Consider the following 26,301-nt stretch of genomic DNA (forward strand, 5'->3'; position numbering starts at 1 on the left):
CCTTCATGCTATAGCTGTCATATGTACACATCTACATATACAGTTGACCCCCAAACAACATGGGTTTGAACTGCACTCATCCACTTATACACAGATTTTCTTCAGTAAATACAGTATAGCACTATAAATGTATTTTCTCTTCCTTATGATTTTATTAGTAACATTTTCTTTTCTCTATCTTACTTTATTATAAGAATACAGTATATGATATACATAACATATAAACTATTTGTTAATCAACTGTTTATGTTATTGGTAAGGCTTCCAGTCACCAGTAGGCTATTAGTAGTTAAGTTTTGGGGGAGTCAAAAGCTATGCACAAATTTTTGACTGCATGGGCATCAGCACCCCTAACACTTATGTTAAAAGTCAAAGTGTTACAAACCCCACAATACAATGCTATAAATTTTCACTTATAACACACTGAAGCATTTTATATAAATAAGGAGGAAAAATGTTTGTTTTCTAATATTTTCTCATGTATTGATCACTTCTGATTCTTTGCAGCCCTTCCTAAAGATCCAAGTATCCATTTGTTACAATTTCTGGTTAGCTTAAAGAATTTCCTTTAGCCTTCTTACCCTGCAGGTCTGCAGCTGTCAAAATCTCTGGTTGTCTTTTATGTTGAAATACCTTATTTTATTATTTACTGTTAAAAAATAATACCTGATGGAAATACGATTTATACAAAGAAGTGAAGGGTATCAGATATAAGAAGTACGGTGGCATACATAAAAGACTAATTTGTATTTAATTTATTAACATCTTAAAAACTAATTAGTAGGCCTCTGACAGATCTGGAGCAGTTATGTCTGCTGCTGGGGTTTCTACTACAGATGCAATAACAAAGTGTTCTCACACTTTCTACCTGTCTGATTGTGGCAGCCATGACTAAATGGGAGAATACAAGGGAAAAACATGGTAATACAGAAAAAAACATGGAGAAAGAATTTATGTAACTGAGAAATAACCTTGTAAACAGTAAAGAGCCTATTTTACTAAAAAAAAACCAAAACAAAAAAAAAACCCAAAAATCTAAAATTTGAGCTAGAAGAAAAAATATTTATAGGTGAAAATGACTGAAAATTATTTACCACTTCTTCAATAAAGATGTAGGGTGTATTTCCCTCCCCTTGAATCTCTCCTGGCCTGTGCCTAAGCTAATCAAAAGATATCCAGAGAAGTGACTACAACAGTTCCAGGACTAACATCTGAGAAGACAAAGCTTCAATGCTGGTCTCGTTAAACCCTGAGCCATCAGGCAAGAGGTCTGTCTTAGCTTGCTGGAGAGACCACGTGGAGAGGTATTGGGACCATAGGGAAAGATAGCAACCCATTTGAGGACGTTTCAACCACACCCCACCAAGAGGGTATCCATGTGGATGAAGCTGTGCTGGGCTCTCCAGACAGGATACTTGAGCTGAACACCACGGGGTAACCACAGTAAACACCATGTGAGGAGAATCACAAAATCAAGTTCTACTCAAATTGATGATCCATAAAGTTGTGAGATATGATAAATAGGCTGTTGTTTTAAGCCACCAAGTTTTAGGGTAACTTGTTACACCACAAAAGAACTAGAAGAATAGCTTACAATTTAAAGCAAAAATAATAACAATGAGTTGATAATATATGTAAAAGTAAAATATATGACAATAACAAACATAGAAGGTAGGTAGAAATATACTGATGTATATCAAGTGTCATAATGTCAAATCAAGGTAGACTACGGTAAGTTAAGGATGTGTATTATAACCCTAGAGAACCACTAAAAAAAGATAGTTTTAGCTCAAAAGCTAATAGAGGGAATAAAAAGGAATGCCAAAACATACTTAATTAATCCAAACTAAGGCAGGCAATGAGGGAAAAAAAGGAAAAGAATATAGAACTAGTGAAAACAAACAGAAAATCATGGACCTAAAATCAAACTTAACGGTAATTATATTATAAGTAAATCAAATAAACATTCCAATGGAACAATTGTTAGAATGGACAAATTAAAAAGGAAAATAAGGGGTGCCTGGGTGGCTCAATGGGTTAAGTGTTTGACTCCTGATTTCGGCTCAGGTCATGATCTTGTGGTTCATGGGATCCAGCCCCATGTCGGGCTTTTTGCTAACAGCTCTCCTTCTCTCTCTGTCCCTCCCCTGCTCATTCTCTCTCTCCTCCTCAAAATAAATAAACATTTTTAAAAAAAAGGAAAATAAGATTCAACTTCATGCTCTTTACATTTAGAGATACCCTTTAAATATAAAGACATATTTAGGTTACAAAAAAACATGCAAACACTAATCACAAGAAAGCTATATGAATATCAAGGTGGATTTTAAGATGAAGTACTAGCATAGATAGTTAGCACTTATCATTTCCTAACAAGTGGTCAATTCATTTAGAAGACAGTCACCTAACAATTTCAAAATACATGAAGCAAAAACTGACAGGAATGAAGTAAAAAGTAGAGCAATCTACAGTTACCACTGGACATTTATCTCTCAGAAAAATCAATAAGGATACAGAATATATATGAAAAACACTATCAACCAATTCTACCTGATTAATATTTAGAACACTATGCCCAAACAGAAAACATTCTCTTCAAGTGCATGTGGAATACTCATCAAAGGCAACCATACTTTGGGCCATAAAACAAATCTCAGAAAATATCAAAGGACAGAAACCTGACAGAATATATTCTCAGATGATAATGTAATTCAGTTATGAATCAATCCTTGGAAAATCTCCAAATATTTGGAAGCTAAGTTATACTTCTAAATAATCATTGGTCAAAGAAAAAATCACAAGGGATATGAGAAAAATACTTTGAACTAAATGATAGTGGATATGTAATAAGTCAAAATTTATGAGATGCAGCTAAAGCACTGATAAGAAAAAAAAACTTTTATAAATGGAAATTTACAGTTTTAAACACTTTTATTATAAAAAAAGAAGGTTAAAATTGATGATTTATGTTTCTACTTAAGAAAATGGGAAGAAGAACAAAGTATACACAAAGAGGAAATGACACAGTAGAATCAGTGAAATATAAAATGGGCAAATAATAGAGAAAATAAATGAATAAAAATCTGGTTCACTGAAAAAAAAATCAATAAAACAGATAAACCCCTTGTGAGACTGATCAAGAAAAAAAAAAGAAAGAAAACACAAATTATCAATGCCAGGAATGAAAGAATATCATCAGAGACTTACAGACATTAAAAGGATTATAAGAGAGTATTATGAACAAAAAGTTATTCAAAAAATTTAACACCTTGGGTTAAACGAACAAATTTCTTGAAAGACATAAACTAACTGAGAGGAAAAACACAGAAAATCTAGTCCTATAATCATTAAAGGAATTGAATTTTTAATTAAAACTTTCCCACAGAGAAAAGTCCAAGCCTAGATTACTTCACTGTTAAATTCTATAAAACATATCAATCTTACACAACTCTTTTAGAAAACAGAAGAAAGACTTTCTATTTCATTTTATGAGGTCAGCATTTCCAATACCAAAATCCAATAAAGACATAAGAAATTTAGATACCAAGAACCTTCATGAACACAGATAATTAATAAAAATTAACAAAATATTAGCAAATCAAATCTAGCAATAAAAAAATACACCAAGATAGAGTACAGCATTTTAAAATAATCAATGTAACCAGTACATTAACAGAAGAAAGGAGAACACCACACAATCAGCTTAATAATATACCAAAAACATACAGACAAAATTTTACATCCATTCATGATGAAAACTTGAACCAGGAACAGAAGAAAACTTTCTTAAGCTAATAAAAGGCATGTATAAAAACAGAGTCTACATCATATGTAATGGTAAAAGACCTAATACTTTCCCTGTAAGACTGTAAACAAAACAAGGATTTACCTTCATCACTTCTAATTCAAAAAACTGGTCAAGACATTAAGGTGAAAAATAGAAATAGCCAAAGATTGGAAAGAAAAATGTCTTTATTCACAGATGACATAATTGTGTATGTGAGAAATCTAAAAAAATGACTAGAAGTGATGAATAGATAAAGCTAGGTCATGGGATACTAGGTCAACATACAAAATAAATTTAATTCTAGATATTACTTATGAAAATTTTGGAAATATGAATAAAAAAACTGCTTAAAACAAAATGTTTTAAAACTTCCCAAAACATTCAGAAATAATAAACTACAAAACACTGTTGAAATAAAGATCTTTTTAAAAATGGAGAGATGAACTGCCAGAATCAATACTGTTCAACATCAATTTTCCCCCAAACTGATCTACTGATTCAGCACAATCCAAATCAATATCCTAGCGGGAGCACCTGGGTGGCTCAGTCTGTTAAGCATCAGACTCTTTTGGCTCAGGTCATGATTTCACAGCTTGTGAGACTGAGCCCCTGCATTGGCATTCTCTCTTGCTCACTCTCTCTCTCTGCCCCTTCACCATGCACGCACTCTCTCTCAAAATAAATAAACTTAAAAAAAAAACATCCTAACAGGATTTCCTTAAAAGAAAGAAATTGACAAGCTTATTTTAAAATTTACATGAAAATTCAAAGTACCTTTAATATCCAAAGCAACTTGAAAATGAGAAACAAAGTTGGAAGACTTTATCTGATTTTTGAGACTAGAAAAGCTAAATAATCACTACAGTGTATTACTGGAGTGAAGAAGAAAGAAAAGTAGGTCAGTGAAACAGGGAATCTAGAAATACACTGATATGGTAGTTGGTTTTTATGAAAGTACCAAAACAATTCACTAAAGAATGGGAAGTCTTTTCAACAAAATCTTAAAAATCTCCATCTGAAAAAAATTTCAACAATCACTTCATCTCATACATATAAATTAAGATAAATAATCATAAAAGCTAAAACTATAAAATAAAACATCCTGTAGACAACATAGGGGCATGTAATTGAACTTGGTGGTAGGCAATGGCTGCTTATACAGGATAGAGACAGCATATTTTTAAATACTGATAAATTGTACTTCAAAATTTTTGAAAACTTCTGCTGATCAAAAGATGTAACTGTTCGCAAAAAAGAATAGTGAGCCACAGGTTAGAAGAAAATATTTGTAGACATAAATTTGGCAAAGGATTTGAATCCAGAATATTAAAGAGCTCCTATAACTCAATAATAAAAACACAAGTAAGCACATTTTTTTAATGGGCAAAAGATTTGAACAGACTGTTCATAAAAGAAGATATACAAATGGCCAAACACATGTGAAAAGCTGCTCAACCTCATTAATCATCAGGAAAATGCAAATTTAGAATCACAATTAGATCATACTCCACAACCACAAGAATGACTAAAATGGAAAAGACTAACAATACCAAATGATGAGGATATGGAGCAACTAGTGTTCTCATATATTGCGGGTGGGAGTGCAAAATGGTGCTACTATTTTGGATTTCTGCTTGGAAGTCTCCTAAAAAGAAACATACACCAATCCTGTGATATGCCACTCTATTTCTGAGAAAAATGTAAATGTAGGTTCGTAAAACATATATAAAATAATGTGCATAGTCTTCTTCTTCTCCTTCTTTTTTTTTTAAGTAAGCTCTATGCCAAGAGTCACATGCTCTATTAGTCTATCAGTCTATTAACTGAGCCAGCCAGGCACCCCCCCCCACCCCCCACCACCAACAGTAGCTTTATTCTTAATAGATAAAACCCAGAGAATGAATAACCAAAATGTGGTATGTTTAAACAACGGAATATTCCTCAACAATAAATAGGAACAAACCACTAAAACACACAACTGTAATGAATCTTAAAACATTTTCTAGGTGAAAGAAGCCAGACATAAGTGTACATATTGATGGTTCCATTAATATATAGTTCTAGAACAAGCAAAACAAATCTATAGTGATAGAATAGTAGCTGTTGCTAGGAGATGCGAAAGGATAGACCAGGAAAGAACATGAGATAATTTAAAATGCAGGTTTTATTATTACTCAGGTATGCTGAGGCCAACAGATCAGGAGATGACCACCATTAAAAAGAGTTTGTTACTCACAGTTCCCAAGAGGAGGGGGCCACTTCACACTATGCAAGGCCACATGGGGAAGCACCAGGGTCAGTTAGGAGGCAGGAGGAGTCAGAGGAAAGAAAACAAGGGTTAAGAGAGTTTATTGTGGTTTCTAAGAGAAGAAACAGGCTAGGTGGGTAAGCAGGCCTAGGACTGGCTAGTTTGAATAACTTCAGCAGGCTGTGGGATGTAGGGGCTGTCCCAGGTTGGTAGCACATCACCATGAGGTGATAAGAGCAGGGAAATATTGGCCTGGAGCATAAGAGCCTGATAGAGAGAATGGGTGTGGATGGTCTCTGGATTGGTCAGTTTGTACATATGCAGGGCATGCTCACCAGCAAATCATTTACTATCTCTAGAAACTGGCTAGTGCTGGGATGAGCAGTCTCTACATGGTCAATAAGGTACCCGATGTCAAAACATCTGAATAAAAAGACATACTTGGAGGTGCCTGGGTGGCTCAGTTGGTTAAGCATCCAACTCTTCATTTTGGCTCATGTGATGATCTCGTGGTTTGTGGGTTTGAGTCCTGTATCAGGCTCTGTGCTGACAGCAAAATGTCTGCTGCAGATTCTTTCTCTCTCTCTCTTTCCACCCCTCCCCTGCTCTCTTTCTCTCTCTCTCAACCCAAGTGAACATTTAAAAAAAAAAAAAAAAAAAAAAACATGCTTAATACACAAGGGAACATTCTGATAATGGCAATGTTGTGGTTTAGATGGGTGTATGCATTTGTCTGCCTCATGACCAATGCTGGCCCTTCCCTATGTATTCCTGAATGGTGTGATATACCTCCTCTTCTTGGGAACTGTGGGTAACAAACCATCTTTTTAAAATTCAAACCAGGGGTGCCTGGTGGTTTAGTCAGTTAAGCGTTCAACTCTTGATTTTGGCTCAGGTCATGATCCCAGGATCATGGGATATCTCTCTCTCCAAAACAAAAAATAATAAAAATAAAATTAAATAAATTCATCAAACCAAACACTTAAACACATGCAACTTACCTCTTACAAACACTGATTTAATCTTGATATCAATTAAGTGTAACTGTTTATCCTAAATGCTCTAATATTCCTGAGACTATATAGTATATTAGCAAACATTATGGATCTAGCCTTGTTCATTGCTTCTCAAATCTTTCTGGCTCTAACATCAAATTTAGGAACTTGAGGTTAGGAGAGGGCAGGAAAATATGTGACCTGTATCCTTAAATGATAGTGGAGCAAACAGATTGAGTAAAGTTTCATCCTTTGACTGAGACACAACTCAAAGTGACCTCTTATGAGAACTTTGAAGTGAAAGACTTCTTTCAAGTCTTATGTATTAACTAAAAATGTGTCCAGATGCACCTGGGTGGCTCAGTTGCTTAAGCATCTAACTCTGGACTTTGGCTCGGGTCATGAGCTTATGGTTTGTGAGTATGAGCCCCGCACCAGGCTCTGCTGACAGTGCAGAGCCTGCTTGGGATTCATTCTCTCTCTCTCTCTCTCTCTGTGCCCCTCCACTCTCACATCAGATCTGGGCATGAAAAACAATGAAAGAGAGGTAGCATCTCCCAATATCCTTTCATTGCAACCATTTAGAAATATCACAAATTCTAACACCAAATAAAGTATGGAAAACACAATTTTAGAATATAAAATGTATAATATATAGTTTTAAAAATACTCCTGCACTGTGTTTTTCTCACTCAGTGCAGATCACTGAAATCTATGGGACAGCACTAGCCAAACAGGTCCCCCCTAAGTCTTCACTCAGCCAAAGTGGCAAACATGAGTGATGGTCTTTTGGACTAAACTAGGCCATCAACTAGCCCATGTCATCAAGACCAAACCCTACCACATTCCCATTAATCTTCAGCAGATAACACAGGCCATTTGGCAAAAATTACTCAATTTTCCTCATGAAAAGATTCATCTTTATCCACACTTAGCTCTAGCTTCTTTTTTCCATTTTTAGAAGAGGTGTTCTTCCACCTGGTTATAGATTCCGTAAGCTTCTACCTACTTAGAGATGCTAAGTCCATCACCAACCCCCTCTCTAGCTATAGGGGATTTTACTATTATTTGACCTTCCTCCCACTGAGAGGTGAGGTTCTATGTACCCTTCCTTTAGATTGGGATAGGTTTTGTGACCGCTATGACCAAAAGACATACAGGAGAAGTAGCACTGGGCCAGTTTCTGGTCCCCCACCTCAAGAGAGTGGCAGCTTCCTCTCCCTGTCTCTTGGAACACTCTCTAGGATCCCTGGGCTGCCATGTAAGAAGCCCGACTACCATGCAGGAAAAGCTTCAGTTGATAGCCCCAGCTGAGCTTAAACTTCTAGCCATCCCTCCAAAGGCTCCAGACATAAGGTCTTAGACCATCCTGACTAGACCATCCACTAGCTGAATACTACCAAGTGACCCCAGTTGATGTCATGTAGACAGAATTGCCCACTGAGCTCTGCTCAAATTGCTGATCCATAAAACCATGTATCAAGCCAATAAATTTTGGCTTCATTTTTTATATCATAGATATGTCATTTTTTTACACTATAGATCATCAGAACACGAGTATCTTCACGACCTCTGTCTCTCTTCCAGGTATTTTCTTTTGGAATATAAAAACATATTCATGTCTTATCAACATTTTTCATTTTACCCAAGATCCCCTTTTACTTATCACACACCCTCATTTTCTTTCCTTCCACTTATGCTCCTGCCTTTCATTCTCTATCTTTCCACAGTGGTGCTTCTTCCCTAATCATGCCAATGAAATTATTTTTGCCAAGACCAATGATGTTTAGGCTCTGACAAATACAGTTAATTATTAGTTTTTCTCTTACTTGCTCTCTGTGTCATGTCATTGAACACTCATTCCTTTAGGAAACTCTTCTCTGGTCGCCTCAATTCCATTCCCTCTTGGCTTATCTTCCTAGTAACTCCTTCCTTTCTCCCTTATTTCTTCTCTGCTGCCTGTACCCTAAATAGATTTTTCCCAAGGTTCTCTTTTCCACTTATCTCTTCTTTACATGGTTTGCAAACTCATCATATCCATCCCTACAACCACTGCTTCAAGTAGATGCTGTGTCCTGAGAGTTCTAAGTCCATATTTGTAGCCTAGATCTTTCTCTAGAACCTAAGGGTCAATTCTGACTGGACAGCTTCATGGAAACTCCCCTGGAGTGTTCACACCCAACAAGAGCAAAAGTCACCTCCCACTGCCAGACTGCCATTCTCCTGGACTTCCCAGTCAGTTGGTAAATGCAACATCTACTTGAAAGTTACACTTGACTCCTCCTGCATCCATGCTTATACTGAATGTACCTACTTAGTATATCTGGAAATGGTTTATTCCTCTTTATCCCATTTCTAAAACCACAGTTCAGGATTTCAACACTTCTTTTTACAGATTCCACAGGCTTCCGGATTCAACTCACTCTCTAACATCCTGCTAGAGTGTTCACTCTAGGTGCAAATCTTATCATATCACTCTTTGGCTAAAACCCTTTGGTGCCTCCCCAACAGTTTCAGATTCAAATTCAAATTTCTTAACATGACGAGCACAATCCTTGGCTACTACTTCTCATCTCTTGCCTCTTCCCACTTGTGCCATTATAGCCAAGTACATGGATACACTTGGAGTTTCATAAATTCACTGAATTTTCATATTCTGCCAGTCTCTATACCTGCTCTTTCTGCTACATGAAACATCCTCCCCTTTTAAAACAAATTAATAGTCACTTTTTGTTTAAAGCTCAATTTAGCGATCATTTTCTCAAGAAAGCCTTCCTGCCCCCTTATTCTGTCTTAGGTAACTTTCCCAGTGTGATTACTATGTGCTCTTTTCTATCATGACACTTAGAACATAATTTTCTATGTAACATCCTATTGAGAGGTCTGAGCACTAGACTAAGATTTCGAAGGCAAGGATTTTTTTTACCTAAATTCTCCAGTCACCCTTTGGCACATATCAGATACTCACAGATATTTTTTGAATGAATGAATGAATGAATGAATGAATGAGTTAGTGGCACATATTTGGTTGCCAGATTAACTAGTCTCACAGAGACTTTTAATAGTAATACAAAACATTATGAAATTCATGAAAGTAATTTCTTCCTAGAAAGGAATAATGAATGTTAAAAAAGGGTTGTATCATAATTCACCTTCTCAGCTTTTCTTTGCTTGAATGAAGAAGAGAAACCTTTTTGCTTTTCTCAAACTCTGGCAATGGAGCCTTTAATTCAAGCCCAGTCTCACTTCTTAGTGATTCAGAGCTAGAAACAAGAGAAAATCATGTCACAGATTTCAGAGGAAAATTGTCAGACAATATTAATTTCAAAGACTCTAAAGAATTTATGATCAAGATCATCACAAATCCATGATTGATTAAACTCTAAAATATACAGATACAGAGTAACAGATACCAGCAGTATTAAAATATTCTGACTTCACTGATTATGACTCTCCAAATTATATGACTGTATCGAAAGGTGTATAATAGGAAAAAACCACAAAGGATTAGAGGGTCACATTACACTATTCCAACCTGATCAGCAAAGGTCAGATATCCTCCATTTATGGATATTTTCTGGCTCTACCATTTTTCTAAAACTTCTCCATGCATTTTGATTAATTTTTTTTAAATAATTCCCTAAGAAACAAACTAATATTATCTCCTTTATCCCAAGAGACAGAACTTATTTTGAAAATTTACTTTTATTTGTAGTGGTAGAATTCTGAAGCAAAACAAAGATTCAAGACAAGGAGGGTTCAAAAAGAAATTGCAAATAATACGAGAAAATTACAAAGCCTTCCAAAACCCTTCCCAATCTCATATCCCAGATAAAGTTTAATACAATAAATTTCTTTCTGGTTAAAATGTTAAAATATCAAGAAACTTGTTGATATTTTTGCACCACTTAAGTGAGCACATCTTTGGTTTAACCACACTTATTGGTTGCCAAGTCTTTTCCTTGTTCAAAATAGTAGATGGTCACATTTCTACAAACAGTTGATGGTCACATTCTACAAATTCCGGAAGTGACTGACTCAAAATTCTCACCATCATCATTCATGTCCTCAGCAGCTATGTTTATTGTAGCTCTACGCTCTATTTAAAATTAAAATCCCTTTGGAAATCAGCTTAAAGTGAATGAAATAAATTCACAAAAATTGAATTTTTATAAGCAGATAAAGAAAGGTCTGACCCCCAGTTCAACTGCCTATCCAATGCAGGTTTGAATACCAGCTCTAATATCTATGGGGGTGGGGGGTTGGGTGGATGGGGACAGAGATAGAGAGACCTGTTTTAAGGGTTGTTTTCTCACTAACTGAGGGGACAGATCCATAAGTTCAAAAAAGACATCAGGGAGAAGCTTAGTGGTAGGTGGATAACATCTGAGGCTGTTCTTGTCTATTTAAATACTGGGGTTATATGTAAAATTTTTTTCTGAAGAAGATTCTACTGTTTCTAAAAAGTTTGAATATTGCTGCTATTATTTAACTCTGATTAATGGTAACTCAGACTCTACCACATCCAGTGTTGGGGAACTTACTACCTTGCAATTCACCCTGGTCCCCTGTGATCAAATAGGATTGTTAAGAAGTACTTCCTAGGGGTGCCTGGGTGGCTCGGTCAGTTGAGCGTCTGACTTTGGCTCAGGTCATGATCTCACAGCTTGTGAGTTTGAGCCCTGCATCAGGCTCTGTGTTGACAAACAGAGTTCTCCAGAAATTACCCAGTAAAAATGTATATTATGAAAAAGTGAAAACAAAACTAACCAAGCAAATAGGTCAGTAGAAAAATATCCCAAGTGTTCACTGCAGGAGTTCTGCATGGGCAATCCAGGTTCTTCAGGCTTCACACAATATTCATTCTTAACTGAAAGTTTTAAAGGGGGACTATTTTAATTCTAACATCACTGGTGGGGACGATGTTAATCACACATACAAGCCCTGAACAGAAAGCAGTTGCCACTTTTTACTCAACAGAGTTTACAAAGCAGGATTTTTTAAATAGAATGCATTTTATAGATTTCAGTCTATATATAAAGCAGGAAACCACCCAGATTAGAAAGCAAAATGAAAATACTACATTCTATTCACTCCAGACATCAACCAAATTCTAGAACCAAATTCTAGTAACTTAGTGGTAGGTGTGCTTAAAACACATTCAACTGAGATTTATTTATTAAGTTTTTATAGGTAACTGTCATACTTAACAGAAAATAAGTATGAGTCTGCAGTAGGTAGCTGTATTGTCAAAATATGACATCTGATGGTTTTTTCTTTCTTTCTTTCCTTTTTTTTTTTTTTTTTTTTTTTTTTTGCAGCTGCTCATTTTCAGAGCAAACATGAGATGACCAGAAGCAGACGTGGTTATGACCAATAGGAAGGTGCTAGACAGCTGGTGACGAGCAGCTGCTCTATTTCCACTGAGAACCAAATAAGAGTTTGCAAAGAGGATCTGGGTCACCAGTTAGCCATTTCCAGGAAGAACTCTGAAACTCAGGGGCTGAAAGCCATTGGAATGTTATAGAACAGACTCACCAATCTGCCCTCAATGTTAAAAAAGGACATGAAAAAAAGAGGAGTGTACTGAGTCCTACGTCATCTGGAGTATGAGTTTATACAGGATAATCCTGAAAGTGTTTTTCAGGCCCATTTTAAGAAAAAAAACATCTTAATTTTAAAAGATTCCTAGCTAATATCCCAGGCCTAGAAAAACCACAAATAGTCATTGACCACAATGATTTCAGTAGAATTTAATTTCAGAAGTTGGAGTTTGTCCTTTCATGAGCCAAATTAAAGCTAATTTAGCTTAAGTGTTTAGATGCTGGTGATACACATTAGACAATGTAGGTGAAGAGTTTTGAAATGTGAGGTCTAATTGAAGCAATGACAGTAATTACCTAGGTCTAAAAATCTAAAACGGAAAGGACAACCACCCTAGCAACTTACAGAAGTAAACTAATTTATAAGCAAGGGTTTTGCAAGCAGAAAGTATGATAAGATTCAAGGTTAGTGGCCCTGGCTTTTAGACACTCATACAATGACACAGCATGATTAATTCCATTTTAAAGAGCAAGAAATGATGGTAACAGCTAGGGCACTAAAAAGAAAAACCCTGTGCCTGCTGCAACACTGTTTGCCCTTGTGCAACACACTTTAAACTTTGGAACACGTAAATTTTTTCTTCGCAGGTAGGGAACATATGTTTCCTTTTATTTTATTTACACTTTTTCCTTCAGACTATGATTAATAAGGATTACATGTTCTTTACAGTACACAGCACACAGTTAATCCTCAGCCAATAAAAAGCATAAGTGGAATACCAACTTAAGAATGTATATATATAGTTTTTGGAGCATTTAATTAGAATTTTTCAAACCTTTGGAAATTTGGTTTTCACTCACCGGTATTTGAGAAATATGTTTTCCAGTATTTTACCACAATACTCATTTTTTCGATTGTCAGTGGTTCAATTAAAGTAACATCAGCTCCATGCTCTGAAACACAACCTAAGAATTTCTGCATTAAATATTGACCTTATGACTTCTATTTATAGAAAAAACATAATATATACAATAGGCACATACCTTTAAAGTTTTCAGGGGTTATAAAAACAAACAGCAAATGTATATTTTTCTTCTTGCCAAATCTGAGAGGAAAAAAGTGTTAAAATGAAGCAAAATCATCATTTGAAAAATTGGGATTCAATATTTTACCTTAAGAACTAAACTAGAATGATTTTATTTCTTTAGAACTTCAAATGATGGCATTAATATGGAATTTAGTAAAAGTAGCATCTCAAATTAGCAATGGAAAAAAGATGAACCACTTTTATTCTTGTTTAAAAAAAAAAAAAAGCCTAACTTTTATCCATGTTCTTGAGCTAACCACCAGTTTACAAGAAATTTAAGGAAAAGAGAAATATTTTAAAGAATGCTGTGGGAATGGGGCACCTGGGTGGCTCAGTCAGTTGAGTGTCCAACTCTTGATTTCAGCTCTGGTCATCATCTCATGGATTGAATCCCACGTCGGGGCTCTGCACAGACAGTGAGGGGCCTGCTTGGGATTTTCTCTCTCCCCCTCTCTCTCTGCTGTTCCCCAGCTCACGCTTTCTCTGTCTCTCTCTCAAAATAACTAAATAAACTTAAAAAAATATGCTGTGGGGATGAAATCAGCAAAAGCCAGAATGTGAAAAACTCAGTGAGACAAATGGCCCCTTTAAAAAATACATAGAAATAAAGAGTAAGACAAAAAAAAAAAAAAAAAGGAAAGGGATAATTGAATCTTGATTTATATAAACAGTTTAAAAAAATCATAAGATGGGTGGCTGGCTGGTTCAGTCAGAGGGGCATGCAACTCTTGATCTCAAGGTCATGAGTTCAAGCCCCATATTGGGGGTAGAGCCTACTTAAATAAAAACTTTAAAAAAAATAAAAAATCATAAACACAGAAACTTGAACACTGGATATTTGGCAAAATTAAAGAATTGTTATTTTCAGGTGTGTATTGTTATTGCGGTTATTTTTTTAAAAAAGTCCTTATCTTTTAGAGGTATTTATTAAAGTATTTATGGATGAAAGAAAATGATATCTTAGATTTGCTTTCAAATAGTTCACCAGTTCAGCAGGGGTGGGAGAACTGGAAGGGCCAGAGATGAAACCAGATTGGCCATGTGTTGATAACTGTTAAAGCTGCATTATGGGTACAGGCAAGTTCATTATACTTTTATATGCTTGAAAAAAAAAACAATAAATAAAAGAAATGTGGTGTTACAATAAACTATACTTAGGAGTTCAGGAAGTTGGAATTTCTGATAATTTAATGGGTACTGAACTTTGGCTTTGAATAAAAGGAAATTATTTTCCAAGGAGACTATTACTGTGAGCCAGACTAAAGAGAACAGCTAAGTGGCGCCTGGGTGGCTCAGTCAGTTAAACATCTGACTTCAGCTCAGGTCATGGTCCTGCAGTTTATGAGTTCAAGCCCTGCGTCAGGCTCTTAAGCAGATTCTGCGTCTCCCCCTCTCTCTGCCCCTCCCCTGCTCACGTTCTGTCTCTCTCTTAAAAGTAAATAAACATTAAAAAAATTAAAAATAAATACAGAGAACTAAACTGCTAAGCTAAACTGCCTAAGAAAAAATAACTATTCTATAATACTTAAAGTATCACTTATTATATTAATATGTAGTTATGTGTGGTTATTATTTATTCCCTTAAGACAGGACCTGCAAGAACCCCCACTATATAATATTGTTATATTATCTTATATACGCATTTGAAAATAAAGGCACATTATGCCATGCTCCAAATTACATTACAGTTGATCCTTGAACAGCATGGGTTTGAACTATGCCAGGCCACATGTATGTGGATTTTTTTGGATAAAGTATAATACAGTAGTAAATGTATTTTTTTTCCTTATGATTTTCTTAGTAACCTTTCCTTTTCTCTGGCTTAGTTTATTGCAAGAATACAGTATATAATACATATAACATACAAAATATGTGTTAACTGCCAAATTATCAGTAAGGCTTCTGATCAACAGCAGGCTATTAGTAGTTAAATTTTGGGGGAGAGTCGAAAGTCACACACGGATGAGAACCACACTTGAATTGAGAAAGACTGAATAAAGCAGACTGCCATTCTTAAAGTGGGTGGGTTTCATCTAATTAAATTGAAGACCTAAGTAGAATAAAAAGTCTGAGAACTCCTCCAGCCTGACTACTGAGCTGAGACATTGGCCTTTTCCAGCCTTCAGATTCAGACTGAAATATCGGCTCTTCTTAGGTCTTGAGCCTGCCAACTTTTCAAATGAAATTTATACCATCAGCTTTCCTGATCCTCAGACCTTTAGATTTGGACTGGAACTACACGTTGGCTCTCCTGGGTCTCTGGCTTGCCAATTACAGATCTTGGGACATCTTGGCTTCCATAATCGCATGAGCCACTTCCTTAAAAGAAACCAACTTCTTCCCTATCTCTAGATAAATGGATAGATGATAGACTGATCAGCATCCTACCGGCTCTGTTTCTCTGAAGAATCCTGATTAATATAGCCACATTTTATTTATTCATTCATCTGTCTATGGACATTTGGGTTGCTTCTACCTCTCGACTACTATGAATAGTGCTGTGAACATGGTGTGAAAATATTTCAGAAACATCCTTACAGACACATCCAGAGGAATGTTTTGCCAAATATCTAGGCATCCCATGACCCAATCAAGTTGACACATAAAAATTAACCATCACAGGGGCAACTGGGTGGCTCAGTCGGTTAAGTGTCCAACTTTGACTCAGGTCATGATCTCGTGGTTTGTGGGTTCAGGTCCTGCATCAGGCTCTGTGCTGAAAGCTCAGAATCCTGGTTCAGATTCTATGTCTCCCTCTCTTTCTGCCCGTCCCCCACTAGGACTCTGTCTCTTCTTCCTCAAAAATAAATAAACCTTAAAAAAATAAAAATAAAAATTAACCATTACAGTGTTATATACATACAATGGAATGTATTACTCAGCCTTAAAAAGGAACAATCTGTTAAATGCTACCATATGGGTGAACCTTTAAGACATTATGTTAAGTAAAATAAGCCAATCACACACACAAAAATACTATATAATTTCATTTATCTGAGGTATCTGAAGTAGTCAAATTCATAGAAATAGAAAGTAAAATGGTGGTTACTGAAAGATGTCGGGAGGGGTAAAGGAATACTTGTTTAATAGGAATAGAATTTATGATTTACAAAATGAAAAAGTTCTGGAGATATATTTCACAACAATGTGAATACACTTAACACTACTGCACTGAACACTTAAAAATGGACAAGATGGGAGGCACCTAGGTGGCTCAATGGGTTAAGCATCTGACTCTTGATTTCGGTGCAGGTCACGATTCGGTGGGTTCGAGCCCTGCATGGGGTTCCACACTTGCACTGAAGGGCCTTATTAGGATTCTCTCTCTTCCTCTCTCTCTGTCCCTCCCCTGCTCATGCTCTCAAAATAAAGAAACATTTTTAAAAATGGACAAGATAGTAAAATTTGTGTTATGTGATTTTACCACAATAAAAAAAATACCCCCCACAAAAAGAAGCTATACATGGCTTTTCGACTGTGCAAGGCATTCATGCTCCTAAACCCCATGTTGTTCAAGGGTCAACTGTATATGAGATTTATTTTTTTTTAATTTTTTTTAATGTTTATTTATTTCTGAGACAGAGAGAGGCAGAGCATGAGTGGGGGAGGGGCAGAGAGAGAGGAAGACACAGAATCGGAAGCAGGCTCCAGGCTCCGAGCTGTCAGCCCAGAGCCCAACACGGGGCTCGAACTCACAAACCCTGAGATCATGACCTGAACCGAAGTTGGTCGCACAACCGACTGAGCCACCCAGGCACCCCTGTATATGAGATTTATATATCTGAGTCATATATATATTGAGAGCCCTGTATATGCCAGACTCTGTGCTAGGCTCTGGGGGATATCATAAACAGGAAAACAAGGTCTCTGCTCCGATACAGTTAATAGTTTCTTGAAGGGGTCAGACATTGAAGAAATCACTGTAGATAATTAATGAAGTAGTCAAATATGTGCCCAGTGGTGTGAAGGAAAGCCTTAGGGGCTGGTGGGAGTACCTACTTGAGAACTAACCTACTTTGCAGCCTCAGGCTTCCAGGCAGGAATGCCTCTGTGGCTGACTAGGAGTTAACCACACAAAAGGTAGAACTGGGGAGAGAGCAGACTCAGAGAAGCAGTAAAGTACATTCGGGACAAACAGAACAGGCCCTGGGAAGAGGCCTGGGGTATAGAGAATAGGTAAGTTTGAGAAAGTGAAAATGCCCAATATGGTACAGAGCATCTGAGGGAGGGACACATATGATGAAACCACAGGGGTACAAAGGCCTTTGGGCCAAATTAGACATTTGGTATTCAAATGTCCCAAAATATTAAAATACCAGATATTAAGTTACTGGCATGATTGTATTTGCATTTTAAAAAGGCCACTCTAGGATGGGACAGACAGGCAGAGTGCGTCCTATGTGGTGGCACGGGGTGAATTTGAGAGACCATATTGCAGTTATGCAGGCAAGAACTGATGGCAGAAAAAAGACATACCTGAGAACTTTCTATAAAAAAATAAATATTTCTGGCGTACCTGGGTGGCTCAGTCAGTTAAGCATCCAACTCTTGGTTTCAGCTCAGGTCATAATCTCATGGTTAATGAGTTTGAGCCTTGTATCAGGCTCTGTGCTGATAGTGCAAAGCCTGCCTGGGATATTCTCTCTCCCTCTCTCTCTGCCCCTCCCCTCCTCACTATGTCTCAAAATAAATTTAAAACTTAAAAAAAATTGTTATAAATAAATAATTCTGAATATTTACTAATTATTAGTGCTAACATGTGACAAGGATTAGTGCTAACATGTGACATTCACACAACTGAGGTCTCTTCAGGCTTGATTCTGCTCTGTGAATTCTGAGGAGTTTGGGCTAAAAGAGAAAAAAGGAGAGAATACACATTTCTAAGAAGAAATGAGAAGCTCAGGCAGAAATAATACCATCAAATAGGCATACACGGGAGGGAGAATAGGATTAGACTGGCAGACTGGACATGGAAATAGGAAAGGCACATGAGCATACTGGTATAGGAGGGAATGCTGGCATGGTGGATGACAAGAATGTTGCTCGCCACAGTGTAAGTATTTCATGTATATTTTTAAGTGGGGCATAATGGAGGTATGATTACTGGATGAGGAAACAGAAGTGGAGGGGAAAGATGGACTGAACAAACAGGACCACAGAAAGAAACTTACAAGGTAGTTTAGCTCAACTTTTGGAATAAAAATTACTTGTTGCTTCACAAAAAGTAAATTATAAGCACACTTTAGAATTAGAGAATTTTAAATAAAACAGATTATTAGCTTTTAGAAATATTCTATGTCGATCTCATAGTTCATGGGTTCGAGCCAGGCATCGAGGTCTGTGCTGACAGCTCAGAGCCTGGAGCCTGCTTTGGATTCTGTGGCTCCCTCTCTCTCTCTGCCCCTCCCCAACTCACACTCTGTCTTTCTCTTAAAAATAAAAATAAACATTAAATTTTTAAAAGAAATATTCTATGTCTATTTTTTCATTTTACAAATTGATTTTACTGGCATTAAAATAAGTTAGATTTGGATATATGAATATATATAATGCCCTCATGATGACTTTCAAACTTCAAGCTTTACATCAGAGTTGGAATTCCTGGATTTTTGTCATTAGCACAGAATCAATTACCAACTCAAATACTTCCCCTGCTAGCGAAACGCTAATTGTGATGCTGTACAGGAGCTCCACTAATGAATAGAATTCCCAGAATCCAACACACTGGTGTGGAGCTCAGCTGCTCATTCACATTCTCTACAGATCGATAAGCTAAAAGAGTTTCTAGTTTCCAGGATCACCAAAAAAAAAAAAAAAAAGGAAAAAGAAAAAAAAGTCCTCTTCCTAATGAATCAATGTTCCTTAAAACAAAGCAACACAAAAACAAGGCAAACATCTCTTTCATCCACCCCAATTAACAGCACTTCTTTCATATGCCAAAATCAAATTGCAGATTCTGAGACCTTATAAGTACCTTCTCAGGTGAAGTCTCTTGGGTTTTAAACATTTGCAATTCATTAGGGGACAATCCATTTCTCCTCATTGTATTTCATACAATATACTGTTTAAATGTCATGATGGTTCCTGAGACCATACTCTACATACAAGATTGGATGTTGATATTCTAGTGTCCCTTCCTATGCCTGTCTCAGGTATTCTCTGAAACTGAAGGCAGTTATAAGTTCAAAATGCAGCAGTACAGTTCCCTAGTCTTGCCACTATACCCGGGTCTGGTCCCTGGTAGCTGGGGGGTGGGGGGGTGGGGTGGGGGGGGATCATATAAAATGTCTTGAGCTGAGCTGTACACTCAACTGACTAAAGAGCCTCAGGAAAGTCCTGGCCTCTGAAATCTATCATCAATAAGAGAACCAATGGTGTCTTATAAGTCCCTATGAAGCCAGGGAAAATTTCTAAACTCATTTACTTTAGAGTCAAAAGGACTCCAAGGGACAAAAGCCAGTGTCATTTTTGGGTAGTGGTCTCCTTGAGTACAGTTATCCATTATGCTGTCTGTGGGCCAAATGCAGCCAAATTAACTTGGCTGGTCTATTTGGGACGTGCAACAAATAACGTTCTTTGCTAATGACCATTAATTAAAACATTTTCAGTGAGAAAACGGAGAGCTTTACTATACATGTGAAAACACTTAAGTTCACTCACTACTAGTAGGGTACCTGTGATAACATGTAGTTGAGTTCTGAGAATTTATTCTGGTCAATAGTAAAGGCTGGTGTGCTCTCTTCCCATTATGTTATTCTTCAGAAGAGTTCCTGCTGTGACCATCCTAAGTCAGGGTCACCACATGACCTGATGTTAAGCATATTAAGACCTAGAATTTTCTGCAATTCCTACTTATACTCAACCATCAATTATAGAATAATGTTTTTAGTAAAACTACTTTCATGTTTTGTTGTTATTTTGTTTATTATCAAGCATTCAGCAGGGTAGGTCATGCCAACTGACTAATGAGACTTACTGAGTTGCACTGTCAAGTCAAAGATGTTTTGGAATTACGGACACAAAAGCACAACTTGTTAGACCCCTGTGGCTCACTAAGATTTCTTAGTGAATTAATAAGTCAACTGATCAGACAATTGAAACTACATGGGAAAGATAAAGTCAGAGCCAAACTTGATTTGTAGACTGAGCAGATGGAACCTCATTCCTTTGCTACTGCTGGACTGCTTGGAGCTCACGAGAACCACAGAATTCTAAAAACTGCAGAGACATTTCATGGAATGGAAAATCACAATTTCAGACAGGATCCATACATTGTTGATGAGTTTAAAAGATATTTTAATTTTCCATACCTGCCTTTGGAAGATAAAGTATCAGGATGTGTCTGAATTATCAAGTATCTGCTCTTTGAGTGTGGTTCAATTTTAGAATTCTGAAGCTAAGCATATGAACCCTAAAACTATCTTAAAATATTTTATCAATGCTGGGGTACGTGGGTGGCTCAATTGGTTAAGCGTCTGACTTCAGCTCAGGTCACGATCCCACAGTTTGTGGGTTCCAGCCCCATGATGGGCTCTGTGCTGACAGCTCAGAGCCTGGAGCCTGCTTCAGATTCTGTGTCTCCCTCTCTTTCTGCCTCTCCCCTGCTCGCACTCTCTCTCTCTCTCTCTCAAAAATGAATAAACATTAAAAAGTGTTTTTTAAATATGTTTTATCAACAGGTAGTATTTGAGTTAAACCAGCTCAATAAAAATGTATTTATAAAATGAAAGCCAACTGGGGAGTACTATTAAGAATGTTAACCTGTAATTGAGATGTGCCATAATTCTTGAGAATGTCAGTCTGTGAAGTACCAGTATTTTTTATGAATGATTAAAATTGATCCCTGATTAGCTTCAAGCTGAAAATATCATTCTTCTGTAAGAATAAATTTAAGAATCTTATTAAACAGGCTGCTTACATTTTATTCTAAAATAAGCCTAACACTATAGCTAATAGGCTACATGCTTCATTCTTATTTTTAATAGAAATCCATATGCCTTATAGATAAATAGATTTGTGATCACGGGCTCTAATACTGCAAATAAAGGTGGACACTTCTACTCTATATTAAGCTCCTCATTAACTGGTAAAACACATAAAGTACCCGGAGAGAAAAAAGTAAGATGAATAGTCGTATATCTTGCCAAACCCATCCAGATTTTGAGGTATTACAACAACAAGGATCTAAGGGGGGAAAATCTAAAATACAGCAGAAGAAAAGCTAAACAAGACATTTTATTTTGGTTTAGTCATTAAATGTCAGCCCAAACTCAAAATATACAGTGTTTTAGGAAAGATAAAGGCTTAAATGCCTTACAAATGGGATAGTATGTTTATAGGACTCATTACTCTAAGAAAAACCACAGGTTCAAAAATATAAACATGCTCCACAAGGGTTTAAATAATTCATAAGTAATAAACTCATAACAGATCTTAGGGCAAGAAAGGGAATTCCAGAGACATTCCTAGCCTCTGAGGTCAGTATCATGAAAGGCAAAGATTTCACAAAGAAAACTGTCCATTTTTTAGGGAGGAACACAAAAGCTAGAAGTGTCTGCCTTGAATGGCATTTCTTCTATTCATCCACACAATCACTCACTCATACCCACAGCAAGGTACTGAATACTTGCTATTAGTCAAAATCTATACTAGATATTGGGAATAGCGGAACAAGAGACAAGAAAAACAAATCCAGGTGTTTTCAAATGATCCTTTTTTTCTTTTCAAACAAATGTTTCTATAGCAAAATAGAACCATATGGTAAATATACTATTTTGGCATGTCTATATATTTAATGCCTTCTTTTTTCCCTGCTGAGAAATCTTTAGCTGTGTTATTCAGAGCAAAGAAACCAGCAATAGGGGGAATCCACACGGTGAATATGTTCTCTCCTCCAATCTTCTACCTTTTAATAATTACAACTGGACATAAAACTTGTTCTTAAATAGAACTTTATTCTCATCCTGTTCAAAATGTAGCTTCAATACTGAGCAAATATGAAGCCTTTACCACAGAGGGACCTGGCTAGGTTCCCACTCTTGGAATGAGGAGAGAGACCAGCCACACTGATTTGTCCAGTGCTCTTGTAAAATGACATGTATTTTTAGTTTATACAAAGTTTGGCATATATTGAATCTCAGGTGTAGAAGAAGGGGCTTCAACACACTAGCCAAGTAATTATAGACTTTTATAAGGAACATGAAGAGAAAAGACTTCTCCTCAGAGTTTTGTAAAAACAAGCCATATGGTCTTAGGTAAACCACTTCACCCTTAGTTGTTTGTAAAGTAGGGATGAAGAAACCTGTTCCACCTCCCCATAACACTGTTGTAAAAATGCTGAAATACTGTAATAAATGCAATATTATGATGAGGTCCCAGCCAGGGGAATTCTATTCATAGGAGTCATTTTTTAAAGGTATATAATAAAATAGGTTTATCTTCAGAAGAAGGACAGTTCACAACATGTCTTGGAAATGAAATCCACTTTGAGGTAGCCTGCCTGGTTTGTCTAGAGTTCGTACTCCCAGGAGAAAGCCAAAACAAATGCAGTAGATAATCTAAGAAACCCCAAGAGCTGTATCCGTCTCTCCACCTCTCTCTTTAACAAGGAACTCATTACTTTGACCTCTTCCCATTCCAACTTTTCTTGTCCCCTAACACAATACACTTGCTCCTTTTTATTCAGGGATAATATTGACTCTGAACATTCTCCTTTAGTCTTGAAAGGCCTGTCCAGCAATTATTACAAGTCCTTGTATACTCCAATATTATCTGCAATTACATTTTCTCTATCAAATCTTCTCGTAGAAGGGGAACGAAATTTTGACCTAACCTTGTTTAAAAACATCCAGAATGGCTCAAAATCCTATGTAGTCAGGCAAGGAAGCACCTAACTCTCCCACCACCAGACTCCAGATCTCTAAAGTAGAGTGGGTCAAACAGAACCAGAACATCTATGGAGCTACAAGATGAAACAAAAATATTGGAGGGGATATTGATCTGGACTCTACGGATCCAAAGAGTTTCGAGGCTTTTCCACATTAGGACATCTCTTGAAGGAGACACTTTGAGTCCATCGCTAATATAACACAGAGCTAAGAGTACTCACCTTAGTATCTGCCATAAAAATTAATGAACTCCGAAAAGATGTGTCATTTTTTTTTAATTTTTTTTTTTTTACATTTATTTATTTTTGAGAAACAGAGTGAGACAAAGCATGAGTGGGGGAGGGGCAGAGAGAGAAGGAGACACAGAATCTGAAGCAGCCTCCAGGCTCTGAGCAAGCGGTCAGCACAGAGCCTGATGCAGGGCTCAAACCCACAAACTGTGAGATCATGACCTGAGCCGAAGTTGGATGCTCAACTGACTGAGCCACCCAGGCACCCCGGATGTGTCATTTTAAATGACATAGTTATTCAAAAGGAGTACCTATGGGATTAAGGTAAGTACTATGTACCAAATAAATTTCTATGACCAATTAATTCTCACATTCACCCACATCACTTTTTTTGCTGTTGTTTTACCTTTTTTTAATATTTATTTATTTTTGAGAGAAAGAGGGACAGAGTGCAAGTCAGGGAGGAGCAGGGAGAGGAGACACAGAATCGGAAGCAGGCTCCAGGCTCTGAGCTGTCAGCACAGAGCCTGACATGGGGCTCAAAAGACAGGAGTCAAAGGTGGACACTTAACTGACTGAGCCACCTACGCTCCCCCACATCAATTACTTTTTAAATTAAAATGATAATTCTTATAATAGTATGCCAAACTGGCAATAAAAACAATATTATGTATACCTATTCTTCCCATGAAAGTATCTCTCATCTTAAAAATTAAAGCATAAACAGTACCATCTTTAAAGGTTTGTTTGGTTTTTTTTTATAGAAATGGGTTTCTAAGGGCACTTGCGTGGCACAGTTGGTTAAGCATCTGACTCCTGATCTTGGCTCAGGTCATGATCTCACAGTTCATGAGTTCAAGCCCCATATCCGGCTCTGTGCTGATGGTGCAGAACCTGATGGTGCAGAACCTGCTTGGGATTTTCTCTCTCCTTCTGTCTTCCCGTTCCCCACTTGTGCACACTCTCTCTCTCTCTCTCCCTCTCAAAAAAAAAAAAAAAAATTTTAAAAAAATTTTAAAAATATAAACGTTTTTGAAGTTCACCTAATTAATTTGGCAGCTTCCAGCTCATCAGCAGTTGGTAAAGAAGTCGTCTTCAAGAAAACCATGTCAAATGGGCAATTCTCCAGAAGTGCTGCTGCCCCCTCCACATCTCTGATGGTTATGGAGACTTTTGCAACATGTGAAAAGGATTTCTGTGCAATATCAGCCAGGTACTGAACAGTGACATCTCCAACTAATAAGAGGTCTATTTTTGCCTGAAAGAGAAGGAAAAAAAGCAGAAGTACCACATAATTCATATCTGAGCACAGAGAAGATGCCATGTATGAGAGGATAAAATAAAGGTGACAAATAATACCATGACTGACTATACAAACAGACTGAATGGTCAATGATAAGCACCTCAGGGACAGGAACTAGTAGTTTCTTGTCCTCAGTACTTAGGGTAGTGAATAGATCTAATGGTCATGCTATTTTTTTTTAAGGTTTTTAAATGTTGATTTATTTTTGAGAGAGAGAAAGAGAGCGAGGAAGGGGCAGAGAGAGGGAGACACAGAATCTGAAGCAGCTCCAGGCTCTGAACTGTCAGCACAGAGCCCGAAGCAGGGCTCAAACCCATGAACCATGAGATCATGACCTGAGCCAAAGTCCGATGCTTAACCAACTGAGCCAGCCAGGTGCCCCGAAGGTCATGCCATTTTTAAAAGTTCTGCCTACAAATAACTATTCTACTGTGATTTTCCTCCCAGTTTCTTTTTCATTCTAGGAACAATAGACAGGATGCTTAAGGCCCAGTTTCCCAGTCACTCATCCTGCTGGAAAGTGTTTACTAATGAGAAAAAAACTGGTGATTCTCTTAAAGCACTTGTTTTAATGAAACACACATTCCAGAGAACAAAGTAAGATTTAAATTCCTAAATTCCAAGAGATACTCACAGTCTTTTCTGTAAATGGAATATACATGCCATTCAAACTTCATTATTTTAGAGCCAAAAAGCATCTTTCTTTCCTTTGGGGGTTATTTTCAAGCACATTCAATCAAGAAAAATATAATTTCCATCTTCACCTTTTATTTTCCTATGTTTTATTTTCTACAGCTATTGAACATAATCCACTAAAACTGTCAAAGAAGGGCGATGCTTAAATTAGTGGAAACAGCAGACACTTGGAAACGGCAGGCCACAGGTCCGCATGAGAAAACAGATTTGGGAGCTGACCAGAATTGAAGCCGAAAGAAGTGGGTGAAGGAGTTGGAAATACCTAGGAAGAGAAAGGCAGCTTAGGGTGCCTGGGTGTCTCAGTCAGTTAAGCATCCGACCTTGGCTCAGGTCATGATCTCACCATTCATGAGTTCAATCCCCACGTCGGGCTCCGCACGGACAGCTCGGAGCCTGGAACTTCCTTCAGATTCTGTGTCTTCCTCGCCCTCTCTGCCCTTCCCTAGCTCACACTCTGTCTCTCTTGGTCTCTCAAGGATAAATAAATGTTAAAATAAATAAATAAATAAATAAATAAAGAAAGA

The 26,301-nt window shown here is 37.0% G+C and overlaps 1 protein-coding gene across 5 annotated transcripts in view; it reads right to left on the bottom strand.

Moving 5' to 3' along the window:
- Nucleotides 1-26,301, bottom strand: part of SOHLH2 (spermatogenesis and oogenesis specific basic helix-loop-helix 2) — a 52,593-nt gene that overhangs the window by 14,605 nt on the left and 11,687 nt on the right. For all 5 annotated transcript variants that reach the window (XM_053214437.1, XM_027064686.2, XM_027064685.2 and 2 more), the window contains exons 2-6: nucleotides 24,822-25,036; nucleotides 13,618-13,679; nucleotides 13,435-13,539; nucleotides 11,801-11,900; nucleotides 10,183-10,293 (exon numbers count right to left, since the gene is read on the bottom strand). In XM_053214437.1, the coding sequence (XP_053070412.1) occupies nucleotides 10,183-10,293; nucleotides 11,801-11,900; nucleotides 13,435-13,539; nucleotides 13,618-13,679; nucleotides 24,822-25,036 (593 nt within the window). The remainder of the gene's footprint in view (nucleotides 1-10,182; nucleotides 10,294-11,800; nucleotides 11,901-13,434; nucleotides 13,540-13,617; nucleotides 13,680-24,821; nucleotides 25,037-26,301) is intronic.

The sequence above is a fragment of the Acinonyx jubatus genome, chromosome A1, assembly GCF_027475565.1.
Source record: "Acinonyx jubatus isolate Ajub_Pintada_27869175 chromosome A1, VMU_Ajub_asm_v1.0, whole genome shotgun sequence".
Lineage (NCBI taxonomy): Eukaryota > Metazoa > Chordata > Mammalia > Carnivora > Felidae > Acinonyx > Acinonyx jubatus.